This window comes from Anolis sagrei, chromosome 1 (genome assembly GCF_037176765.1).
Source record: "Anolis sagrei isolate rAnoSag1 chromosome 1, rAnoSag1.mat, whole genome shotgun sequence".
In the NCBI taxonomy this organism is placed as follows: Eukaryota; Metazoa; Chordata; class Lepidosauria; order Squamata; family Dactyloidae; genus Anolis; species Anolis sagrei.
In genome coordinates this window covers 166884803-166911676 of record NC_090021.1, presented here as the reverse complement: position 1 = coordinate 166911676, position 26874 = coordinate 166884803, and the positions used below count along the sequence as shown (strand labels likewise).

At 38.2% G+C, this 26874-nt stretch overlaps 1 protein-coding gene across 1 annotated transcript in view; it reads right to left on the bottom strand.

Annotated features, from left to right (window-relative positions):
- PARD3B (par-3 family cell polarity regulator beta) overlaps nucleotides 1-26874 on the bottom strand; it is a 656620-nt gene that overhangs the window by 596044 nt on the left and 33702 nt on the right. The window contains exon 2 of the mRNA XM_060782892.2: nucleotides 11473-11574. Within this exon, the coding sequence (XP_060638875.2) occupies nucleotides 11473-11574 (102 nt within the window). The remainder of the gene's footprint in view (nucleotides 1-11472; nucleotides 11575-26874) is intronic.

Here is a 26874-nt window from a genome sequence, read left to right as displayed (position 1 = left end):
AAACAAAAACCCACAATTTTCTGATACAATTTTGGATATGTTAATGTCAGGTCAAAACTGTGCAATGTTTTTAAAAAATGAACAGATGACTTTGGGTGCATCTACATGGTAGAATTAATGCAGTTAGACACCATTTTAACTGTCTTGGCTCAATGGAATCATGGGAGCTGTAGTTTTATGAAATCTAGCCTTCTGTGCCAAAGAGTGCTGGAGTCTCACCATGATTCCATAGCACTGAACCCCACATAGCTTTTTGCCACATACTGCCCACTTCAACTTCATGTATAAATCAAGGACAACTTTTGGAGCCAATATTATGTATTTTGACATGCTCCACTGATGAGATAAGGGTCATTCAATGGAGAGGGAAAAGCACAAGTGCTGCCTTAAGAGGCCGGGTATGCCTGGCCACCATCATTTTCCAGCCAAGATATTAAAAAAGGCCAGAAGTAGCACTAAGCTGGGGGCTGCTTCTTTTCAATTCTCCTAGGACTATGTTTCTCGCCTTTTACTGCTCTTACTTAAAGAAGTGGATGACTACTTTTTCATATGAGTAAAGGTTCAATACTTACATTGATCAATATAAGGTACAATACTTACACTGATCCAATTTTCAGGGGTTAATTTTTTGATGAAAAATTCTAAACTTACAAATGTGGATATACACTAAATACATGCCTGTGCATGTGTGAGACAGAGCTAAAGAGAGAGATCAAACTTAGTAAAAATAAAAAACAGAAAGTTGCTCAGCGAGAGAAGCCTTAAGAAATCATGACAAACACAAAATAAAAATTATCAGTGATTTAACAACAATTTAAGAAATTGTATTAAATCAGTTTAAAAAAACATGTATACTTTGTTGATCTTTAGAAAGACCTTTGGCAATTATCTATATTTATACCTTGCATTAGCATTTGGTTGAACAAAGGCAATTTATATAATTAAGCATTTCTTACATTTGTTTCCTTCTCACAATCAGAGATTTTTTAAGCCTTAACAAATGCCCCATGCTGTTTAAGAGAATTGTAATTTAGATGCACTTTTTAAAATGGTGAATAGTATATGTTTTTCTACATTAGTTTCTAACAATTTGCTGCAGAGATGATAACACTACAAAAATCAATAGGTTGTAAAGATTTGTTCCAGCTGCTGGGAAGAAGGGGAAACGTCCAACAGGTGGTACCATTAATGATGAAGGGAGCACAGTGAGAGGGAAAAGCTATAACAGAATGGAGAAGGAGGTGTTGTCATGGCTGTGGTTATACTGGAGAGAGGGTTTTATAGCACCATCTCATTATCCTTCTCCCAATTCTAACTTTCTTTGCTTCAGCTGTGAACTTGCCCAGCAATCCCTAACTGAACTTGCAAGGGCAGCGTGCTCACACAGATTCTTTCTGATACCAAGAAATTACCATCTTGACTGAAGGGATGTGAAAATTCCCCACAGCATCCCTTGAACCTGTGACTGAAGTCTTGTTACACAGAGTGCAAATGACACATCCACCCTCTGCTACTAATTCCTAAGTTACTTCTATAACGAAGAGAAACAGTACATCATAGATACAGTTGTCCCACCATGTTTGTGGGTTTAACTTTTGTGGATTTGATTATTCAGATTTGTTCTTTCTACAACTCTCTAGGTGGTCTTCAAACTAAGGCCCGGGGGCCGGCTATGGCCCTCCAAGGTCATTTACCCAGCCCTCACTCAGGGTCAACCTAAGTCTGAAATAACTTGAAAGTACACAACAACAACAACAACAATTCTATCTCATCAGCCAAAAGCAGGCCCACACTTACCATTGAAATACTAATAAGTTTATATTTATTAAAATTGTTCTTCATTTTAATTATAGTATTGTTTTAAAATGTTTTTGCACTACAAATAAGGTATGTGCAGTGTGCATAGAAATTCATTCATGTTTTTTTCAAATTATAATCCGGCCCTCCAACAGTTTGAGGGACTGTGACCTGGCCCTCTGTTCAAAAAGTTTGAGAACCCCCTGCTCTAGGTCCTCCAGCTGGCTAGCATCCAGCTGAAGATGAGCATAAAGTTATGCTGGAAAATCTAGAGATTCCTAAATAAGTGTTCTCTCAAAAAAATAAGTTTGTGTTTAATATGTGGACTTTCCACTTTCATACCCTTAACTACCATGAAAGTAGAGAGCCTATTGCACATACAGTTACTAATGACATACAAACAATAAAGAGTCAAGTTTAATGACCTGTTTTATTGTGTATATACATAAATATAATTTATTTGATTTATCTATTAGATTTATATACTGCCTTTCTCCTAAAATGAGGCTCAAAGAATCTTCCACTACTAGTTAAAACAAAATAGTTCATATAAAACATAGCTAAAGTTAACAACAACACCACCAACAACAACAACAACTTTATTCTTCTATCCCACACCCACCCCCTTGAAGGGACTCGGGGTGGCTTACATGGGGACCAAGCCCAACAAAAACAGAAGAAATTAGACAATTAAAATACATTGCATTTCAATAATTAGAACAGTAACACCGAGCAACCGACATCATAAAAACATACCAATAAGCATCAACCAGTTAATAGAACATTCAACAATTCTCATTAAAAATACTTTAAAATGTTGATTCTTAAAATAATTATAGAAAGCACATGGTGCACATTTAAAATGGTATACCTACTGTGTGTTCCTATACACAAATAGTAAAAACTGAAGAAAATTATTTGACTGTGGTGAAATAGAGTGGAGGAGGGACAAACTTTGCCTCGCAACTGACCAGGAGGACCTCTGTCATGTCTGGATTAAGTCTCAGTTTGTTGGCCCTCATCCAGTCCATTACAGTTGCCAGATATTGGTCCAGGATCCAGGGAGCTTCCTTGGATTGAAGTGTGAAAAGAGTAGCAGAGTTGTGTGTCATCTGCATAGAGATGACACCTAACTCCAAAACTCCGGATGACCTTACTCCAGAGTTTTATGTAGATATTGCAAAGCATGGGGAAAAGACTGGAACCTTGCGGGACCCCCCTACAGACCAGAGATCTGAGCAGGTGTCCCCCAGAATCACCATCTGTGTTCGATCTTCCAGGAAGCAGCAGAGCTTCTGCAACGTGGTACCACTACACCCATTCTGCAGAAGGTTACCATGAAGGATACCAACCAAGAAGGATACCATGGTTGATGGTATCAAAACCCACTAAGATGTCCAGGAGAAATAGCAGCGACACACTCCCCATCTAGTTCTCTGAGGAGGTCATCCACCAAGGCAACCAAAGCTGTCTCAATTTCGTGACCAGGCCTAAAACCAGACTGCAATGGGTCAAGATAATCATTTTCATCCAAGAATCCCTGGAGTTGAGAGGTTGATTGACCATGAAGCAATGGTCAATCAACTGATTCTATAGGTATAAATCTAGTTCAAACTAGCAGATTTAGGCTATGATTATTTCCATAAGAAAAAAATAATTTAAAATATAATCAGACTTCCATGAGTTCTTCATCCATGATTTCAGTCAACTCTCATACAAACACACACCCCAACACACAGAGCCCTACTATGATTTTACTGCATGCTAAGCACTACACCGTTATGTAGATGTACACAGTTGTAGCCTCCAGCCATTTCAAAATCCGGAGGTTCTCTCTGTCACTTGTTTGGGTTGTTTGCCATTTTATAAAAGAAATGTCATTTTACTGTGCCATAGAAAATAATGGAACTTGAGCATCCATAGATTGTGGTATGCATGGGGGTTCCAGGAAACCAAACACACACTTCATGTAAAAAGACCACCATTAAACTGAAGTGGTTTAGCCTTGCTGTTTAGCGTGTACTTTCAAAATCAATCCACAGAGATTACATTATTAAAAAGCATGTAACAGCTTCTGGACCTTGGCAAGCCATTAGAATTAACAACTTACCTCTTCTTCTTTTTTTCTTGTCGCTAAACCAAACAAGAAACAAAGAAGCTCAGAAACCAAAAGAAAGATATGATATATGTGCTGTCCAATTACAATACTGTAATCTTAGTGGCAGCCTATCTGTAATTTTGCACTGTTCCCTTTTGCAGATAAGCCCCAAAACACTTGTCCACAGCAATAAAGAAAAGATTAGATATAAATGTCACACATTATTTCTGCACTATTTGTGTGGGTGATGGGGAGAATAAACACCTACAGATACTACCTAGAGAGCTGTGGAAATAAAGTGCCGAACTCTTGCAAAAGCAGCCTCCTTCATCTCTCCATGCATTTCCACTTGATCTGTTAAAAAAAGTTATTGCCAGTGCTTCTGCACAGAGATATTGACATTATCTTCACATCCACAGTTCCCAATATATTTCCCAAAGCAATGCTTCAAATAAATTACAAACAGAAGACCACTCTGGACCCCGATGTAGTGCAAAATGAGTGCCCTTCATGCATCCTTTATAGCCCTAAATAGCTGCATGACTGTAGCACTGTTCTACATCATTGGTAAACCGTGTCACCCCATGTCACAGGTCTTACACAGTGAGCACCACTCAGGTTTTTCTCCAACCTTCTAAAAAACAAAATTCCAACCCCGTTTTATGGCTCCCAGAGACGTGTTTATCATAGCAGTTGACAAGGCAACCCAGGTGTTTTATCGGCACTAAACTGCATCTCCTATGATTCGTTTGCTGCCTGAGGACAATTGCCAACAATGTTCCTTCCACCACCCACTGCTTCTTAGAAAAAGTGAATACGGCACAGGTGCTTTCCACAGGGTTGCTCCTTTTACTTTCAGCAGCAACAGTAGGAGGTAAAATTGAAAAGAACAGCTCAGAGGAAATGAAGGCAATTCTGTCATCTGGAAATTACCACTGTTTTGCAGCCCACTGCCTCAAGGGGCGAGAACAACAAAGATTACACAGATCTTTGCCTCTTTACCTCTCATTTTTATAAAGTAGTTTTATTATTAAGGTGCAAGATGAAATATCAGATCTCTTCCCCTTTGCATGCTACACTTTGAAACTCACAAAAATTTGTTACAAGAACAGGTGTTTCTCAGCAATTGCAACTAGCTGGAGTGAATTTGGAAAACTAGATTTGGAGCAATCAATATAGCCAAGCTGGTGTGCATGTATGAGATATATACACCCTTCAAACCCATCAGTGAATTCTTTTGGGTGTTGGAACAGATCTGACAAATTACAGCAGCAAAAAAAATTGCAAGTGACAATATTTAAAGTAAAAAAAAATTAAAAGTCAGACATGGCCAAAATTCAGTCTGCTTATACAAACTGATCAAGCAAACGGCAGTCTTATTAACACATTGATATGCTCATATGATAAGGCTAATGTGGGGACAGGGGCACAGATGCACACAAAAGCCCCAATCGTAAATATCCCCACAGATCTTCATGCATGAGGGATTCTGATTGATGTTTGAAAATGAGAAACAGGATCTTAGTAGGATCTCATCCCCTGATCCCGGGTTCATGCACTGCTCTAAGACCACAAAAAACTTCAGAATCTTTCACTGTACATTCTTCCCATTATTACTAGTGCTAAATAACATTCTTCAAGATAAAAAAAAAACTTTTGGGAAGGTGTCATCACACAATACTTGCAACCCTTCACCAGTTTCTCCTGGCAATATGTAGAAGGGGAACCAGACTAACAACCTGGAGAAAAATCCTATGGGACTTTTGTTCTTGTGTCTCAAAATATAATAGACTAAAAACAATAAATAGAGCCACAGGCAAAAGAAAGAATAGAATATCCCACTATGTTTATAGAACATCAAGTATTGCCTTCTTCATGAAGCCAATGAAGTACCTTCACTCAAACACACACATAAGCATTCAACATCCAAAGGTTATTAATATGTAAATGTTATATTTAACTCATATGAATCACAGACAAAAGCTGATGCCGATTATTAGTACAGGAATCTTTCTCCTCCTCTCACCCTTCTGGACCAAAACATTCCTGTAACACATAATGGTTGACTGCAGCTAAGCTTCTGTTTGAAAAATTGCTCCCTATCAAATCTCTCTCCTTTTCGCACATTTCAACCCAATTAGAGACAAGACAGATTAGTGTGAAAAAGGCAGTTAATTTTAGAAAATGTATGCATGAAATCAAATGTGTTAAATTATTTCAATATTTCTAGCATGTGACAGATTTATTTTAAAAAGGCAATAAAATCATGTTTTGTAAAATGAAACGAGAACAGCAGATTAACTAATATAGGTCTACTGGATTTGAAGTGCAGAATGTTTTGTTTGTCATTTCATTCAAGTTCTGATTATACTTTATTAATAATACACCAGCATAATGGCTAATTTTCAATCACCCAGTTTTTTCGCAAAGGACAAAAAATTGCTTCCAATTATTTTATACAACTTTGACCATCAAACCAAGTTGTCCCCAAATTCCCTGTGAACTTGGTAGAAAAAATATCAAAATACATTTAAGGGTGCTTCTTCAAATTCAGAGACATATATAAAAATTACCAGTATATTCTTATCTTAACATAAGAAACCAAATATAAAACTCTCACACCTAACCAGCTATATGCAAACCTCCAAAATGTTTGCTATTTATTTCCAACACCCCATGCCACTTTTCATTTTAGAAAATACCAGCATGGCTCACAAAAAGCAAATAAAATAGCAAAGGATAGAAGGAGCGAACTTGTTTTCTGCTTCCCTGGAGACTAGGACGCAGAGCAATGGCTTCAAACTACAAGAAAGGAGATTCCATCTGAACATGAGGAAGAACTTCCTGACTGTGAGAGCCGTTCAGCAGTGGAACTCTCTGCCCCGGAGTGTGGTAGAGGCTCCTTCTTTGGAAGCTTTTAAACAGAGGCTAGATGGCCATCTGTCAGGGGTGCTTTGAATGCAATTTTCCTGCTTCTTGGCAGGGGGTTGAATTGGATGGCCCATGAGGTCTCTTCCAACTCTATGATTCTATGATAAAACACAATGATCCATAAAACCATTCAATGTTTGTGTGCACATGGTCTTTGACTTATGATGACCTCAATAATTTCATACTGTTTTCTTAGGCAAGGAATACTCAGAGATAAGTATTTCAGTTCTTTAACACACAAATATTAACAATGATAACAATGAACAGGAAAGGGACAGAGAAAACACACAGGTCTTCAATTAATGGAGGAAACGCCAAACACTACAAACTACCAATTTTCAATGGAATCACCATTCCATATGGAGCCACAACAAAGAAGCTTTCACTCAACAACTCAAAGCCTCATGGGACTTAAATACAATGAGGACATCTCTCTCCACAGAGAGTAAAGAGTAGGATGGACGGTAGAGGAGAACATGGGATCTCTGATAACATGGAAATAAATTGTATTGGTCCTTATAAGCCAAACATGGTACACTGTGTAGATAAAACTGGCAACCTGTGCTGATTTTTTGAAGAGTGAGTTATGTATCCTTGACAAGCTGGTGGAAGCCTTCTGCAATGATTGGTCAATCCCAAAGTTAGTATAAGGAGTTGGCATCTTTCATTAAGGGTAATTGCTGGGATTTGGGGGCAGGTGATGATTCATGGAACCCGTCACACAGATCACATAAGACAAAAGGGGGTATCTGTAACTGAGAAGAAAGCATAACAAATCTCTGGGTCAAAGGTGTGATTTTTCAGAATCAGTCTAACAGTTGCTTCTATAAAGGCAACTGGAACCCGCCCCTCACAAAGAGATGCATTAACCAGTCCTAGGGCCTGCACATTGAACTTTCTTTCACACAAGCTTCAATAAGACAAGATGAATTAGAATCAAGGCTAAGAACAATTTTAATGTAATGTCATGCTTTCAATTGATCTGTTCATCCCATTATATTCTTCATATGGCTACCTGTCCTTTGTCTGAGGGGAGGATAAAACACAAGGATTAAAACCATATTTGCCTCAATGTTTCCATGTTTTCTCAAATTTAAAAATTGACTATGGCAAAGTCAAGGGGCTGGGGGAAGATATTTAAGACTCAAAATATTGCCTACAGTTTGTATGTTAGCTCCTAGCATCATTTTTGTGACAGAAGCCCCCTCCCCACAATCTCTAGAGGGTATGGAAGCTATTTCCATCATGTCTGGGGCCACACTGAACACCATCTGAGTTCAAAACAAATTTTGCAAAACAAAACCCCTCAAAACAGTGGAGATACAAAAGCATGCATAAATATGCCTCCTAAGGGCCCAGGAAGGCTCCAAAACACACCCTCATGTTCCTTGCAAGGCTTTTGGGTGCAAAAAGAGTTTATTGGGATGAACAGGATCTCCTGAAGCATTAATGCAACCTCCTAGTCTTTCAGAACAATGCACTCCTTTTCTATATAGTGTTTCACATATGTTGACAGCTGCACAACATTCCTCCAAGAGAGTTTCAGTTTTTCCACACATTAAGGATCAGGACACAATATTAAGCAAAGCTTGTTTGCCTAACACTGCCAATGAAGTTGCTGTAACTGTAGGGTGATCTGGTTAAGCAAACTATTAATAGTATAATGCACCAATAAACTTCCAGGTCCTTAATAGTGCACTGATTCAGCCAGGGACTTCCAAACCTAAGCCTAGATGTTTGGAAGTCCCCTTCAGGGTGAGAAGAGTGAGGTATCAATATAGGAAATAAATAAATAAATATAAATAAATAAATAAATAAATAAATAAAGCAGGACTTCAATTATGAGTGACCTACGTGACTTTATGAAACGTTTTGGGGGATCATAGTGCTGTTTACTAAGATTATTCATATAATAAAAGCCAACCGCTTCAAATGAGAGAGAAGTATGGAAGTAGGAGCTTCAAAAGAATGCGTCAACATTGAACTAGCATAGAAAAAGGCACTTTCCTTTGCCTGTGATCCAAAAATTCTAGATTAGAAGTTGACAACTTTGGAAGGTTTCCAGGACTTACTGTGATGAATGTCAGCTTGAAAATTCCACATTTTTAATAAACAAAACAAAACCAAAAGGTGCTTCCAGTGCTCTTCAAGGTCATTTTTTTAAGTTTAAAAAATCAATCTCTCAAGGCAAAGCCTGAAGGACTTCTGAGATATCTTTGGGCTATAAAAACCACCTTAGAGGTCATGTGCAGCCCATGACCCATCCATTGTACACAGACAGAAGAACAGTGAAAGAAATAGAAGGGAACAATGAGGATACAAAAGTTAAGGTACTTTTAACTAGCAGCACATAAAGGACGGCAATCCAATCTATGGCATTTTTTTTTGTTAACACTGTAAAAAGGTTAAAAAATGAGAATGTTCAATAAGGCAAAGTTCTTTTAATTATACATAAGAAAAATGTGATCTATACAGCAGACAGATTTAGTTGCAGAAATATTTGGTTAATACAACCTAGAACAACAGACATATAAGAGAGAAGCTACGGAAATTCAAGTACCCACATGATTAATCTTCTTTCTAATGAAACATCTTTCCTATTCTCCTAAAAGAAGCGGGCTACATGAATAGTTGGTTTCTCAAAAGGACAGAAAACTTAAAGTGTTTCATTATGCACAAGACTTTGTTGTTTTGCTCATCACCTCCAAAGCCCTCCACATTCCTGTTACCTCCACCAGCTGTTAGCCAGCCCTCCTCTAAAATCTCAACAGTTAATTAGCAACAAGGCACAGTAAACATGTACAGCTTGCCACCTTTAATTATACTGTAATTTTCTGAAGTTAGAAACAGCACATTATTCAGATATGTGTCTTTATTTTTAAAAACACAGAAGCTTTAGCCTTACATCTAAAAACATCTCAAGTTTTCTCTTTTTGACAGCCCTGTGATTCCTAAATTGCTTGAAATGCCCAACACAACTTCAAAAAACACAAAGATCTTTTACTTTATTTGGTAGAGTGAAAAAACGAAATAGCTATTGCCTCATTCTTTTCTCTCTTACTTTTAATTTATTTCAGGAATTTATTTCTGTCAGCACATCAAAAAATTATAGGTTGATCAGCCCTTAATTGGAATTACAAAATCCAAAATACTAAAAAAAAAAATCTGAAATTATCCACACGGGTGGCTAAGACAGTGACACCTTTGCTTTCTGATGGCTTAATGTACACAAACTTTGTTTCATGCACAAGGTTATTTGAAATATTGTATAAAATTTCCTTGAGATTATTTGTATAAAGTGTAAATGAAAGATAACTAAATCTCATTATCTATGTCTATGCAAATACAAATGTTTCAAGACCCAAAAGAAATCTGGCCCCAGAAAAAGAGCTACTCAATTTGTACTATCAAAGTTGCTCGAGTACTTTTAATTTATCTATATATTTCAAAATTTAGAATTTTGCTTTTTCCTTTCCCAGAAAACAAAACAGAAATGCAACATAGGGATCACAAAGCACCATCCCCTGTTCAATTTAATTGCTCCAGATCAGAGTTTTTCAAACTGTGGTCCTTCAGATGTTTTGGACTTCAGCTCCCACAATTCCTACTAGCTGGTAAACTGGCTGGGCTTTCTGGGAGCTGAAATCCAAAACACCTGGAAGAGTACAGTTTGAGAAACATTGCTCCAGATGATACCCTCTACCTAACATCTATCAAGAGGACCCTAGTTTCATAAAATATATTTCTTCTCTTTAGCATGCATTTCAATTCACAGTTGACTGCAACAATATATTCCAAGGAGCAAGCAAGATCATGATGACTATTTTTTAAAGTTTCAGCACTAACAAACATAAAAAAAATAAGTAACATGAAAATAATTGCATTTTGTCAAATATAACTGCTAAATTACAACATTGTCCAAACAAATATTGAGACACTGCAAAGATTAATCAAACAGTTTACTGTGTTGTTGCTGAATCAACCATTTCTCTCCTGCTTTTTCAGCAGTTCTCTCCTGTTTCCCTCATCAAAGCCATCCCCATTCAAGGTGATTTCCTTGCCCTTAGAAAGGGCTTTTCATGGGATGTGACAAGAAAAGAGGAAGGGAAGGAAGGCATGTTCTGACTGGCCCTTTCTGGTGGTGTTTCTGTCTCATATGATCTTATACCCATAGAAAAACGTATCCCATGCACCAATCTTATTGAAATGGTAGACTTAGTTACTTCAAATTGTAAATCAATTACATTTATGTTTGTATGTGAATATCTTCACTGGCAATAGTTAAAAAATGCATATTCAAACACATCTGAAGCCAAATTAACAAATATCACTCTTAAACCAGTAACTACTTTCACTAGTCATTAGCTTGTGTCAGAATTGTAAAAGCCCCTAAATTTTGTTGTTGATGTTGTTGCTGTCTTAACACAAAGTGGGTATGCCTCAGCTATGTTTTAGCCAGTGTCCTTACTCAACAAAAGCCAGCCAATTTTTATGTATTGCTATTATCTAGAATATTTTGTCCCAGTGTTACACTATCACATAAACATTACATAGAGTAGGTTATATAAGGTTACAGCAGAGTCAAATCAGATCTTAATTCAAACTGACAATTTCTAGTTAAAAATAAAGATTAATTCTCCATCCACCTTATCTTTGTCTTCTACAACATCTGCTAGGATGTCATCTGGGTCCAGGATTCCCCCATCTGTGTACTCCAGATGGTGAATATTCACCCAATAAGAAGGATCCTGCAAATGAAACATAACAATCTCATTAATCACCACTTGAGGAGACTTCTGTCAACAGTAAGAGATAAAGAGGTCTAGTTAGTACATTATTTTTTTAAAACAAATACATGCCATCATATTCACATATTATGAACTTGACATAACGTTTAAATTTAATAGGTGTTGATTAAAGTTAAAATCTGTTTCAAATTGGAGGATTCAAATACGCACAAGCCAAAGAAATTATGACAGCAATACTGCTGTGCAACACTTAATAGTAACATCATTCAATATTTGTGTAACACCTTGTGAAAGGACATAGCTTGATATATGCTGAATACCTCAACTGGCTACCTCACCAGTGAGCAAACCTAGATAACCCTAACCTAAACTGCACATTTTGGTGTAAATCCAAGTATCTGTTCCACCAGAAAACAGCAGATTTGATAAATTGGTTTGATTCAGATGATTTGCTCTCTTTGGAGTTGACATTTGGAGTTAGGCATGTGCTTATCCCTGCCAAAACATCCATTCATTTAGTGCAAATGTCTATGGAGAAAATTGGAACCATCAACTTCTGGGCTTCTCCCGGAGGATTGCAATCCTTGGCATCACCAAAGCTTGTCCCATTGTCTTTAAAGTGTCACAAACCTGGATTTACACTATTTTCTCAATTAAGGGTTGTGTGCTGGAGTATCTCTTTATCTAAAACATTTAGTAAATTATATAATGTAATATACATGTGCCAGGCCTTTTCTTCTGGGGTGACATGCTTTCCTCAGCATTCTAAGTCAACATTAATGTAACATAATATCAGACCTGAGAGTCTTGTATACGGACTTAACTACAGCCTCAGATGATACACAGCCCTACTGCAAACCTTTCCCCCTTACTTGCAGCAATTATGATTTGTTAACAATACTAATTATAGGATAAATGCATAACACAAACGATTAGCTTTCATCTCTATTTCTGATAAAATGCTCCTCACCTTGCAGTGTGTAAATTACTTTTAACAGGCCACAGTAACAGGTGTTAGAAACAAAGATGCACAATTTGAAACATCAATTAAATAAGAGACCAACACAGAGTTTTTGGAAATTAGAAAAATGGGATACTATCACAAGACCTGCTACAAGCTGGTGTTATATGATTAAGAAATTTATCCAAAAGCCAGATTGGCTCCTCCAACATAGAGAATAAAAACTCATGATCTCAACAGTAAACATTTTTAGAGGAGTTAGTCTAACCTAAGTCTTCAACCATTTGTTACTTAAATGGTAGCATAATTATTAGGATTTTGATAAAATTAGCCTGGTGCCTTTATAGATGTTGATGGTGACATTTGAAATATCTTAAAAACATTGTACAAGTAATGCTGTTTCCTCTAACATTTTTAATATATGACTATAGGAGGCCATCTTCCCCCAATGCATGTTGCTTTCAATGTATGTACAGTATCTTGGGATGACTGTTTTGCCATCTTACATTCAATTTTCACTTTTATGAAAAATATATTGTAAGTTAAATACTCTATTTGGCTTCTTTAGAAGATAATAATAATAATAATAATAACAACAACAACTTTTATTTTTATACTCCATCTTCCCGAAGGGACTCGGGACAGCTTACAGAGGGGCAAGCCCAAGGATTACAAATAAAACAGACAAAGTAAAAACCATCAATAACAACAAATAATAAAAACATTAAAATCAATTAACATCATAAAAAAGATGAGCTGACACAACATCATGCCCGAGGCAATCAGAGAAATGGCTGAAACTCTTATGATGAAATACATTGACAACTTCATTCAGCTTCCTTTAACACTACGTCCACTCTGCCACACTTAATTATTTAAAGTATTCAAATGTTTAGAAGAAATGTTGATTTAGGAAAGGGTGCTTGCATCATCTAACAATAAATTCTTTCTGCCAAGAATAGAAAGGGCATGATATGATGTGACACCAGTTTGGGTTATTATGTGGTCTCCATAATACTAGTATAAATTAACTTTTAACCACTACCCTTGTGTCTCTTCAGGTCTGACTGCTCAGGCGTCTTTAATGTGCTGTGCTCTGTTTTTATTGTTTTTTTATTAATATTTCCTTGTAACTATCAATAGTTTAATTGTATTTTTAAAATTTCCATGCAATGTGAATTTTGTATTTCTGTCTCCTTTAAATATCCAGACTGGAACAAGGCAAAATAAATAAGTATCAAAAGTAACTATAAATAGTTAAATGTGAAATGTTTTCAACTAATAATACTAGCCCCAAGAGATTCAAAGTACTGAACTAAACCTATCACTTTACATCAATATGGCACAAGTAACTTTGCATTAAAAATGAGTGGTATATACGGGCTGCACCACTCACTGTGCTTCAGTACCCACAAGGTATTCCAGGTCAAGCAATGTCCGAAGTTATTTATGGTTCAAACACCTTTCGGCTTCCAACATTTTCGCAGCATATCATTCTAGTCTTCCCCACATGTACAGTATTGTCTGCCAAACAGTTCTTTTTTCCAAAGTTTCTGTACAGAACTAAGCAACCTTCCCACTCTGCCCTGCAGTGTTTGAACAAACCATTTAACTTCTTTTCTATGCACTGGTAAACTGAACTAATTCTGATTATAAACACAGCAAAAGACAAGAGCATATTTCTACAGGAGTTCAAATATTTACCACAATTATTTCAAAACATGCACAGACACATACATATATCTTCTACTCTTCTACTTCTGTCACTACAAACAGTTATTTCAAAGTGTCCGTGATACTTCATGTGATACTTGAGAGATAACAAACCTGTCATGTTCAGAAAAGGCTTTGTGCAACTCCGAAACAGCTTTGATGGTGCCCGAATTACCAAGCACAACTTTTTCTACAAGCAGCTTTGAAATACCTCCTTCTGAGTATCTCTTTGAGAAAGGTAAGGACTGCGTTCAAGTTACTGAAAATCCAGAACTGCTTCCTCTGTTAACTCTTGTCATTTGTACCCCTTTTTCACAATTAGCCTTGGCAAATATGGACATGGTTGACCCACTTTAGCCCAACGACACACATTCCTAGGACCGATCACCCCACATCTGATAATGTTTACAACTATGCAGCTATGAGGACAGCTGCTCTTGTTAAATTACAATATATCTCTGATGATATAATCTACAAGAAACCAATCCTTTTTTCTGAACAAGTGCTTTATTTTAGAATAATGGAAAGAAGCAAAACTAGACCTAGCCCCTGCCTATCAGAGTAATTACAGCACAGATGTATTTACTCTGGAGTCACTCTAATTCAAAGTATAATATGAAAACCGATACAAAAATGCAGATGTCAGTGGTGACCAGGGCGGCATTTGCACAGCTAAGACTTGTGCGCCAACTGTGCCTGTACCTTGGGAAGTCTGACTTGGCCACAGTAGTTCACACTCTTGATACATCCCGTTTAGACTACTACAACACACTCTACATGGAGTTGCCTTCAAAGACTGTTCAGAAGCTGTAAATAGTCCAACACGCTGCAGCCATATTGTTAACTGGGGTGTAGCACAGGGAGCATACAACCCCCCTGTTGCAGCAACTCCACTGGCTGCCTATTAACTACCGAGCATGATTCAAAGTCCTGGCTTTAGCCTATAAAGTCTTAAACAGCTCCAGTTCAACTTACTTGTCCGAATGTATCTCCCTCTATGAACCAGTTCGTAGATTAAGATCTTCCAGAGAGGACAAGGTACAGGGCCTTCTCGGTGGTGGTCCCACAGCTGTGAAACTCTCTCCTGAGTGAGATCAGGTTGGCCACCTCCCTCCTGATATTTAGGAGACAGCTAAAGACCTGGCTCTGGAACCAAGCATTCGGCCCATCATAGGAATTTTTAAAGTGAAAGTTGAAAGTGCAATGACCCAGGGCAACAGTTATTTACGGACAACAGTTATGTCTGTGATATGTGATGTTATTTCATGTGATGTATTTAATAATGCTTAATGTTTTATCAGGGGAGGGTCAATTTTGATGTTTTATACAATTTTTTATGGATGGCATTGAGTTGTTGCTAACACTGTGAACTGCCCTGAGTCCTCTTCAGGATTAAGAAGGATGGTATACAAATACCACAAATAATAATAATAATAATAATAATAATAAACAAATAATAAATAAATAAATAAATAAATAAAAAACAAAGTATGGATTGTTGATGTTGCCATCCCAACAGGATTGAAGAGAAACAACTGGAAAAGATGACACGATATGAGGATTTAAATATTGAGTTGCAAAGACTCTGGTACAAGCCAATCAAGGTGGTCCCAGTGGCGATCGGCACACTGGGAGCAGTGCCTAAAGATCTTGGCCTACACTTAAACAAAATTGGCACTGACAAAATTGCCATCTGCCAGCTGTAGAAGGCCACCTTACTGGGGTCTGTACGCATTATTTGCCGATACATCACACAGTCCCAGACACTTGGTAAAGTCTCCGACGTGTGATCCAATACAACAGCCAGCAGAGTGTCTGCTGTGGACTCATCTTGTGGTGTTTCTAATAATAATAATAATAATAATAATAATAATAATAATGCAAAAAGTTGTGTTCTGAGAGATGAGGCATCTGTTGCTTCTGTACAAGACCACAACAAATTAGAGATTCTTAACTTGCTTGTGTGACAATCCGAAGATGGAAATTTTACTAAGACTGTTATAAAAGTTACTTTTTTGTATTTTTGTAAATGTAAAAAAAAAATGCTAATTTGAGATTCTTAGTTAAAGCAATCAAAATGTTATGTGTAAACGGCAAACAATTTAACACAGGGGTCCTCAAACTAAGGCCCGGGGGCCCGGATACAGCCCTCCAAGGTAATTTACCCAGCTCGCACTCAGGGTCAACCTAAGTCTGAAACTACTTGAAAGCACACAACAACAACAACAATCCTATCTCATTGAAATACTAATAAGTTTATATTTGATAAAATTGTTCTTCATTTTAATTATTGTATTGTTTTAAGTGTTTTTTTGCACTACAAATAAGGTATGTGCCGTGTGCATGGGAATTCATTCATTTTTTTTTTCAAATTATAATCTGGCCCTCCAACAGTTTGAGGGACTGTGACCTTGCCCTCTGTTTAAAAAGTTTGTGGACCCCTGATTTAACACATATGTTTAGCATACATTTTAGTTTTAATCCTATTTTAAACAGTTTTAAGCCATATTTAAAACAAATCATAAATTTATATTCTTTATAACTTACATTATGAATGTTGTTTTACATATAGAAGAGTTTGTGTCGTGACCCACAGAACACAGAATGCTGACTCACAACACTTTGTTTTCCAAGTACGCCAGTGCATAGTGATTTACACCTTAAAACTCCTTACAAATAATTAGAACAAGAATAATATTTTACCTAATCTTCCCCCTGCAATATTTTATGAAGACTCCCCTTCCCCCATGAATAAGATAATTCAAGGAGCTAATACCCTGAGCGTCATTGAAATATAACTAAGATTTGAGCGATATATACCTGAGAGACAAAATACCACATAACTCTGAAATTTCTGGCCTTTAAGTGGGTCATGGCCCAATGACTTAGTTTTCTGTCAAACACCTGATCTACGAGATGTTAGTTTTTTTTGAAGTCTTCTGCATGTGCAGCACTGTGCACGAGTCATTAGATATCAGTGACACCCTTATTCAGAAGCTAATATCCCAGGTAAGATCCAGAAATAATTAAAATTTGAGTTGCATATGCTTGATGGAGACAGTAAAGCACACAACTCTAAAATGAGTGGGTCATGTCTCAATGATTTAGTTGAATCCAACATGCCTAGAAGACCTGACCAAGAAGTAATAGTTAACAGTTCTACCTGTAATTCCAGCTATACCATTTCGAGAATTGAATAATGTAGTGTACAGATTCTTCAGATCTAGACTTCTGCAATGTGGTATGCATTGGGCTACCTCTGCAACAAGCTTTGAAACTTAATTAGTTCAAAACATGTGAGACAGATTTGTTATTGGTACATCTAAGTGTGACACCAATCACACCAACATTAAAACTGTTCAACTGGCTAACAATTAATTTCGGGACAAAGTATAAAGTGTTATTATGTTGAAAAACCTATATAGTTTGGGTCCAGAGTACCAACAGCAACAAATACTGTTGATTCTTTGTATTCAATGGAGTTTAGGTCCAGAAGCCCCTGTCAGTACCAAAAATCATGGATGTCAAGCCTCATAATATACATCGTAAAGCAGGCCCATAGCCAGGATTTCGTTTCGGGGGGGGGGGCTAAAAAAATTTCAGGGGGGGTTTCGGGGGGGGCTGAGTTTCGGGGGGGGGCTGAATCTGAATGAAAGAGGGTCTAGCCTAGCAAACCTTTTGTATCATTACCCCAATACCTGCATGCATATGGGATATATTGAGTATGGTGATCAGATCATGATATGAATAAACATAACAGTTTAAATAATGCACCAGTAAGGCCTTTTCGCGAACCACCATGAGAATTTCGGGGGGGGGGGGGGGCTGAAGCCCCCCGAGCCCCCCCCCCCCCCCCCCCCCCCGGCTACATGCCTGTCGTAAAGTCTCTGTCTCATATATAAAATGGTAAAATCATTGAGGAGAGGGGAGGAATATTTTCAAGACATGGATACAGAGTCCATGTGTATGCAGGGCCAGCTGGAATAATAATAATCCAGAGCAGCCAACATTTTTAGCTAAAGATGCATTCATTTTACTAAATACATTGGAAAGAAAAATGAAATGTGATGTGATGGTTGTTACTGGCATTCAAAGATGTAGGTTCAACAAAGTTCCACTCTCCGCTGTGACCTACAATCAATTTGGAGCAAACAGTGCAAAGGGACATTGCAGCACCTGAGAGACAAAATTAGAGAAAGGTCATAGCATAATTTTTTGTAAACTGAGTCTACTCTCTCAGTCTCAAAGGTGCAATAATTGTTGGTGAAGGTGAAGTCTGTGGAAAGAGGAAATCCACATTACATACAGACGGTTACACTCAATCAAGGAAGCCCACAGCACCAAGCCTGCTGTTGATGATGGGTGACTTGGAAGTCTCCCATTCATGGGTTACTAGAAGCCAGAGGCCCCTTCAACACAGCTGAATAAAATCCCACATGTTCTGCTTTGAACTGAAATATATGTCAGTGTGGACACAGATAACCCAGTTCAAAGCAGATATTATCTGCCTTGATATTCTGGGATATAGTGCTGTGTGGAAGGACCCAAAGTCAACTTGACAACAGTTAACAAGTGCCAATTGACAAACTCACTTTGAGGCAAAAATGAAGGATTGGAATATGCAAAAATAATACTTGGTTTCTGCGATGCAAAACAACAAACAAATCTTTATTTTGGTCATAGACCAGCATAAGGAGTGTGGGGTACAGTCTCATAAAAGCATTATCCATTAAAATCATTAGAATTTAGACTATAAGCTAGAATATAGAGGTATAATAAAAAGCTAAAACACACAATACTATTTAGAGGCTAGAAGGAAATGAAAAGGGAAGGGAATTTGGAGGAAGGTGTTGGCACATTCAGAGAGTATGAGGGAGCCTAAGGAAGGAGGGGTACAATCAGGCACAGGTTTAGAGGACTAGAGGATGTGACACTAAATATCTAAGTATCTAAAAGCAACAAGGTGGTATACAATTGTTCTGGGTGCCCTGGGTGTTTATACAGCAATGGTGACATGAGTCTAGTTCAAATATCTCTGTAAAACAGGCACTGGAGGACCACATATTCAGTTGTTTATATATGTCCAAAGTCACAGAGGCAGTCTCTCTCTGGGTAGGGAGTCTTCTGATATCGACCTTTGAGTACAGCTGATGGAAGGGCTTGACATCATACCAGGGGAAAGGCCCTCCGATGATTGGATACCTCTTGATTTGGTAGGTATGCCATAGAGGAGGAGAGGTATCTATGTACTGGCTTCTACGTCGGAAGCGACTTGAGAAACTGCAAGGCACTTTAGCTGTGAGAGAATTGGCCATCTGCAAGGACATTGCCCAAGGGATGCCCAGATGTTTTACCATCCTGTGGGAGGCTTCTCTAATGTCCCTGCATGGGAAGCTAGAGCTGACAGACAGGAGCTCACCCCACTCCCCAAATTCAAACTCCCGACCTTTCAGCAGTCCTGCCAGCGCAAGGGTTTCCCATTATGCCACCAGGGGCTCCTTCATTGATGATAAAGGTTGGAGGGTTGGCTAGATCCAATTTTCACGATGTGTCTAATATACTTTGTTTATCGAGTTTCTGTTACTCTAAAACAAGTACAGGCAGTCTCCAAGTTACAAACAAAATATTTTCTGTAAGTGTTCTTAGGTTGAATGTTCTTAGGTAATTTTTTAAGTGTAATCCCAACCAATATATACCCGGGGGTGGGGGGTGGATAGTTTAGGGAAGGCTTAACACCCCTTTTGTGTTTGGTTTGCTGACTGTGCCCCTCATCTCACTTTCTGTCCCTGTGGTAATTGAATTTGCAAAATTTTATCTTGTCGTAGAAGCAAGGATTGGTGATAAAGCTTCAATGGAGCTACCTTTTTCTCTTGATAAATTTTCTCTGTGACTTTGGACATATATCAGAAGACCTCCCTACCCAGAGAGACTGCCTCTGTGACTTTGGACATATATAAACAACTGAATATGTGGTCCTCCAGTGCCTGTTTTACAGAGATATTTGAACTATTTGAATTTCCCTTCCTAGAAGATTTCCTCTCACTTCCTGTTGTCGAAAGATGTTGGCTGCTCTGGATTATTATTATTTCAGCTGGCCCTGCGTACACATGGATTCTGTATCCATGTCTTGAAAATATTCCTCCCCTCTCCTCAATGATTTTACCATTTTATATATGGGACAGAGACTTTACGATGTATATTATGAGGCTTGACATCCATGATTTTTGGTACTGACAGGGGCTTCTGGACCTAAACTCCATTGAATACAAAGAATCAACAGTATTTCACCCCTGTTCTTAACTATGAGTGGGATGTAACTTGGTAACTGCCTGTATTTTAATGATAATCTGTATTAATTTAAAATGAATGTAATCCTTACTTTTCAGTATTAAACTAGTATAAAGGTACTTAGATAAAATATTTAATTTTAAAACCCAGTCTATATTTAGTCCAGGATCATTTTGCATCTAAGTCTTGTGGATGATGCAAGGAAAAATAAGTGCTAGTGTGTTTCTTCTTAGCCCACTTTGTATTTTAAAAATGGCATGAGAGAGACATCCATTCCCCAAAGAAACTTCCGTTTACAAAAGGATTATGAACAAGTGCTAGAAATACATTTATTTGATATGCTCTCTACCACTCCATTCCTGAGTTAATGAGGTCATCTGGTTAATGTATTTTATAGAACAGTCATTTGAATAACCTGAACTACTAATTAAGTGAAACACAGTGTATCACAGACTGTGACAACTGTTAAAATATATAGTAACCTGTAGTTATATGTAAAGTTTCAATCACAATTCTACATTTCTAGAAGAGGAAATGTTACAGGAAGTTCTACTTTGTAAAAATTCACCTCATAACTACTCAAATGAATATGGAACAGCAATATTCATGTGCATGCGTTATTTGCCTGAAGCTACAAACCTTGTTTATATTTAACATCAAGCCATTCCACGGTTGTTTATGATCGTATCCTTTATGCAAAGAGCTATGAATTGAGAATTACTATGCAAATATTTTCCTGATCATATACTTTTTAAAAGTCGCTTGATTTTTTTCAAAGGCTAAGTACATACCATGGTTGCTTATTTAGACAAATCTAAGTCACACTTTGAAATGAAGAGTATTCAAGAAAATCAAATTACCACCAATAATTTTACCTCGCCTCTAAGCACTAAATGCCAAGCTCATTATCAGAATGACAACACACCAGAAGAGTAAGAGAGAACGGAGAGATTTGCAAACCGAATTTTCAGTGCTAAGCATGAGTCATGATTTTTGACAGAATATGGAAGGTAAAGACATCCAGAATGGTATAATTGGTTTGAGCTTTGGACTACGGCTCTGAATCCCCATTTGGCCATGGGAAGCCACTGGGTGACCTTGGGCAAAACACTCTCTCTATATCAGAGAGAAGCAAAGACAAGCCCTCTATGAACAAATCTGGCCAAGGAAAGCCCATGCAGTGTGGTAAAAAAAAAACTAACCAAAATATTAATGTAAGGAACAGTAGATTTAAAAAAACATTTTTTATCAAAAGAAATATTGAAATGTGTAAAAACTTTGGCAATCACCTTTTTACAAGATACTGGGGGATGAAAATTGTGTATATAAATAATGAATGCAAGAAGGTAAGAAAACATCTATACTTGGGATAGAGAGCATGTCTCCCATTACACAATCTCCTAAACCTAATTTTGCTGTCTGAAAATGCAAATCAGAGTAGCAGGCACCTGGAAAACCACAAGCCACGGCGAAAGGGACACATTCCACATTCCACGTATCAGAAAAATTGTTATCATTTCTTGGCATATCAGTGTAGGCATGAGGATAAATGTCCACAAATCAGTCATCAGGTGACAAAACTGGTGCTCTAAGCTATTTCTTAACCATCTTAGCCTCATAGAAATACAGCTGATGGACCTCATAAATTCTAGAAGAAAAGACTTTTTCAGCTGCCAAATCCCCAGACATGCTTGCTCCCAGTGGCCTTCACATGCTGCACTAGGCCTGATAACAGTAAAATATGACATGAAACTGAAACCAAACATGAGTAGCATTTGAACTTCTGGGGATTTGGGTTGTGTTCTGGATGTCTAATACATTCAAAGAGGATTCTAGAATCTACAAAACATGTTTTCACAGGGAAGGTGAAATTTTCCTCAGCATCAGGGATGGCACTAGAGAATTGGGTGGCCAGAGAAGCAGTTATGGGCCTGTAGTAACAGAAGAAAATTAATCCTTTTTTAGACCAAATCCTTGCTATAGGTACAAGAAGTATTCTCCAACCTAGATGCCCAATGTTGTATTTACCACAATTACATAGTAAGATATTGGAAAAGGTAACAGGAAGGAATAAAGAATGATAAGGAAATAGAAAGGAAGAAGGACTACTGGGTGAATGATAGACAATATATCTTGGAATCATCCATTCCACTGGGCTTCTTTAGCACTGACTTTGCTGAGAGAATGGTTCCATTCTGGTTAGACATTATGAGAATGTTGCAAGTTTAAGAAGACAAGCTCAGGTTTGCCTGTTTATTTTATCTCTTAATTACTTCCCTTTCTTGTCCTTTCTTGTCCTTTCTGAACTAAGCCTATCTTCAAGGCTAAAGTTTTTACACAAGCTGATCTAAGAGCATTTTTTTCACCAAAGAGTCTCATAAAAATATTTCTAGAAATATTTTTCTAGAGATATGATAGCCATGTATAAATATGTGAGAGGAAGCCACAGGGAGGAGGGAGCAAGCTTGTTTTCTGCTTCCTTGGAGACTAGGACGCGGAACAATGGCTTCAAACTACAAGAGAGGAGATTCCATCTGAACACGAGGAAGAATTTCCTGACTGTGAGAGCCATTCAGCAGTGGAACTCACTGCCCCGGAGTGTGGTGGAGGCTCCTTCTTTAGAAGCTTTTAAAAGGAGGCTGGATGGCCATCTGTCACGGGTGATTTGAATGCAATATTCCTGCTTCTTGGCAGGGGGTTGGACTGGATGGCCCATGAGGTCTCTTCCAACTCTTTGATTCTTGATTCTATGATTCTATCATTAGGCTGACCTTGTGTTTAGAATCATTTAGTTGGAAGAGACTTCATGGGCCATCCAGTCCGACCTCCTGCAAAGAAGCATTCAAAGCACCCCCAACAGGTGGCCATCCAGCCTCTGCTTAAAAGCCTCCAAAGGAGGAGCTTCCACCACACTCCGGGGCAGAGAGTTCCACTACTGAACAGCTCTCACAGTTAGGAAGTTCTTCCTAATGTTTAGGTGGAATCTCCTTTGCTGTAGTTTGAAGCCACTGTTCCGCATCCTAGTCTCCAGGGCAGCAGAAAACAAGTTCGTTCCCTCCTCCCTATGACCCCCTCACATATTTATACATGGCCATCATGTCTCCCCTCAGCCTTCTCTTCCGAAGGCTAAGCATTCCCAGCTCTTTAAGCTGCTTCTCATAGGGCTTGTTCTCCAAACCCTTGACCATTTTAGTCGCCCTCCTCTGGACACATTCCAGCTTGTCAACATCTCCCTTCAATTGCAGTGCCCAGAATTGTATTGACACAGTATTCCAGGTGTGGTCTGATCAAGGCAGAATAGAGAGGTAGCATGACTTCCCTGGATCTAGACACTGGACTCCTACTGATGCAAGCCAAAATCCCATTGGCTTTTTTGCCACCACATGACATTGTTGGCTCATGTTCAACTTGTCGTTCATGAGGACTCCAAGATCTTTTTCACACGTACTGCTCTCGCGCCAGGCATCCCCCATTCTGTATCTTAAGCAGAGGGCAGGTCCTGGAGCCAAAGTTATTTATTTTGATATGACCCATGAATATGTCAGGAGTCAATCCAAAAAGAGAGGAAAGCATAAGGGGGGCATCTGCCCCTGCCCACTACTGCCATTGCCATTTCCTTAGCCAGGCATTTTCAAGACCTTTTGCCAATCTACTCAGAGAAAGAGGGGTGGGGGTTGTTTTTCATTTTTGTTTCATGAAAGTTAAGAAGCAGTACTCATTCTTATCAAATAAAGGAACCAATTTCTCTAAGGAGAGAGCTGAGTCCATCCTGGGAGAACCTTAAAAAAGCACCATCCCTCTCTACTCTCTTGGTGCTCCTTTGAGGGAGTACTAGAAAGCTGCCAAAGCTACCACTTCCCCATACAAACACACAAATATGCCAGAAGAAGCATCAAAACAGAGAGAGTGGAGGGAGTTGGTGCTTCTTTTAGTTTCTCCCAGAATTAACCGACTCCTTGCTTTTTATCACTCTACTCAGAAAAGCGGATTGTTCATTTTTTAATAAGAATTAATATATAGTACAGTATAAATTGACCCAGGTTTTTTGTGCCAGTTTTTCACTAAAATTTCAAAACATATACACAAGTGTATACAGGACTTTACAGAAATGGTGAACTATTTTTGTAACAACACTATAGATCCTATATTCTTACTCCAAACATTTCCAACCAAAAAAAAATTCTTTTACAATGAGCAGATTAAGACTTTTACTTCTCCCCGTCAGCCTGAGATGCACTAATTTTCTCAGGTTGATATTCAGTCTCCTCAGGCTTCAAAATCTTCTCAGCTTCACTCCATGGTTTAGTTCAGATGTAATAGTAGATGAACATGGAACATCAAGGTTTACAATTACAGGAACAACCCACATGAGCCTTAAGTTCACACAGTCCACCCTCTCATTTCATCCTCCTCCACATACATGTGAAAAGAAAACTGAAGGCTTCCACTTCAGAAATAAACCCCATGCTATCCATATTCTGCCATCTGTTGTTTGCTCTCACTATTTTTAGCTAATAAGTTCTGGTTTGATCCCTGTTTGTTTTAATCACATTCCTTTATGTACATTTAATATATAATATAATATTGCTGTATAAATAGATGGCCATAATGACTTGTCTTTTTAAAGTTACAGGACTATATACATAATCCTAGGAATGTTTCTCATTGAATTCAAAGACACTTGCTTTTGATTAGAGATGCACAGGATTGTGCCATAAAATTGCAGATCACTTTCTCCCATGTTGTCATCTTTATTTGTGAATCCATGACAAAAATTACAAAATCCAAATGTTTTCACTTCTGAAGCACAATAAAATATGTGTGGGAGTGTCCTTTGTGTTTCTAATTTTCAAATTTGGCACAAAGCCATTTTTACAAATAGAACAGTCTGGAAGATATAACACTGCACTTTCACTCAAAATGAAAAAGCAGGGTTATATCTTCTCTCCTTCCCCTGGGAAAAAATAATGCAAGATAAATGGAGAGGGAAATATATTAACTTAAGATGTAGACTTAACAACATACTTAAGAAATGTTACTACTCTGTAGAAGCTTACAGGCAGCACATGGGGTGCACATCCAAAATTAATAAGAACATTAGCCCTGGCCTTGTCTTACTCAACAGGTGAATATGCCTGCCATGTTTAGCACACAAGTCTGCCCACATGAATTAGGTGAATATAGCACTGAACAAAACATGTAGAATAATAATAGGATGTCTCAACCTACACCTGTTGATAAATTCTGTAAGGTAACTGGCATCCCCCCCCCCCCCCGATGTACAACGGGAAGTTGCTGCCAACTGTGAGAGAAATAAGGTTGAGCACTGTGAAAGCCATCCACTGCATGGCTATCAGCCTCCTCCCAATAGACTCAAATCAAGAAAAAGCTTCATGAGAACCACCACTCCTCTTAATGTCCCCCAAGCAACTGCAGCTAAACAAGCTAAACCAGGAAATCCCAACTGGATCCCCCCCCCCCCCCCACGAGGGTGTGCCTCCAAAGGCAAACCAAGAATGGACAACTTGGAAGTCCCCGAACAGACTCAGAAGTGCTGTTGGAAGATCAAAAGACAACCTGGCTAAATAGCATTACCTAGAGGAATCCTCCACCTTGTGTGACTGTGGAACAGAGAAAAAAACAACTCATTATCTGTATGCTTGCCCACAGTGCCCTGCCTCATGCATAGAGGAAGAACTGTTTAAAGACAATGAGGCGCTGTCGCCTGTTTTTGGTCTAAAATTATTTATAGGCTCTATTATATCAGCTATATTATGTGAATTGTGATCTGTTAGAGACAAAAATGTCCCTATTCAGGTATAAGGCAATGAACAACTCTAACTGAATGTGGGGAATTGTGTTCAACATATAATGAAAACCTAGAAACATGAGCTTGGCAGAAAGAACTCCTTCCACCCAAATTCTTGGTGCAGTCAGTGGCTGAGTCAGCTGACTGAACTGGGATTCATCAAATTCTCTCTGTAATCTCTTAAATACTCCAATCTCATCTAGAGGTTTGGAAGGCCTTCTGGAAGGGAGGCAAGAAATGGATCTGGTGACTGCTGAGCGAGGGAGAACCTGAGGAAATCCCCCTCCACTTCCTGACAAATGAGAACAATTCTATGGAGCTGTTCCCACCAGAAGAATAAAAACCTCCAGAAAACCTTTCAGTCCTATATTTTATAGACAATATAGCTTAATATAGACAGGTGTTGCTATGTCAGTCCCAAAGCTGAAGTAAAAGCATGCAAGACAGTGTCTTTTACTGGATCCCACGGCTGGGAACCGATGCTGGTAAAATAAGAAAAATGTGCATGCATATTAAGTAATTGCCAACA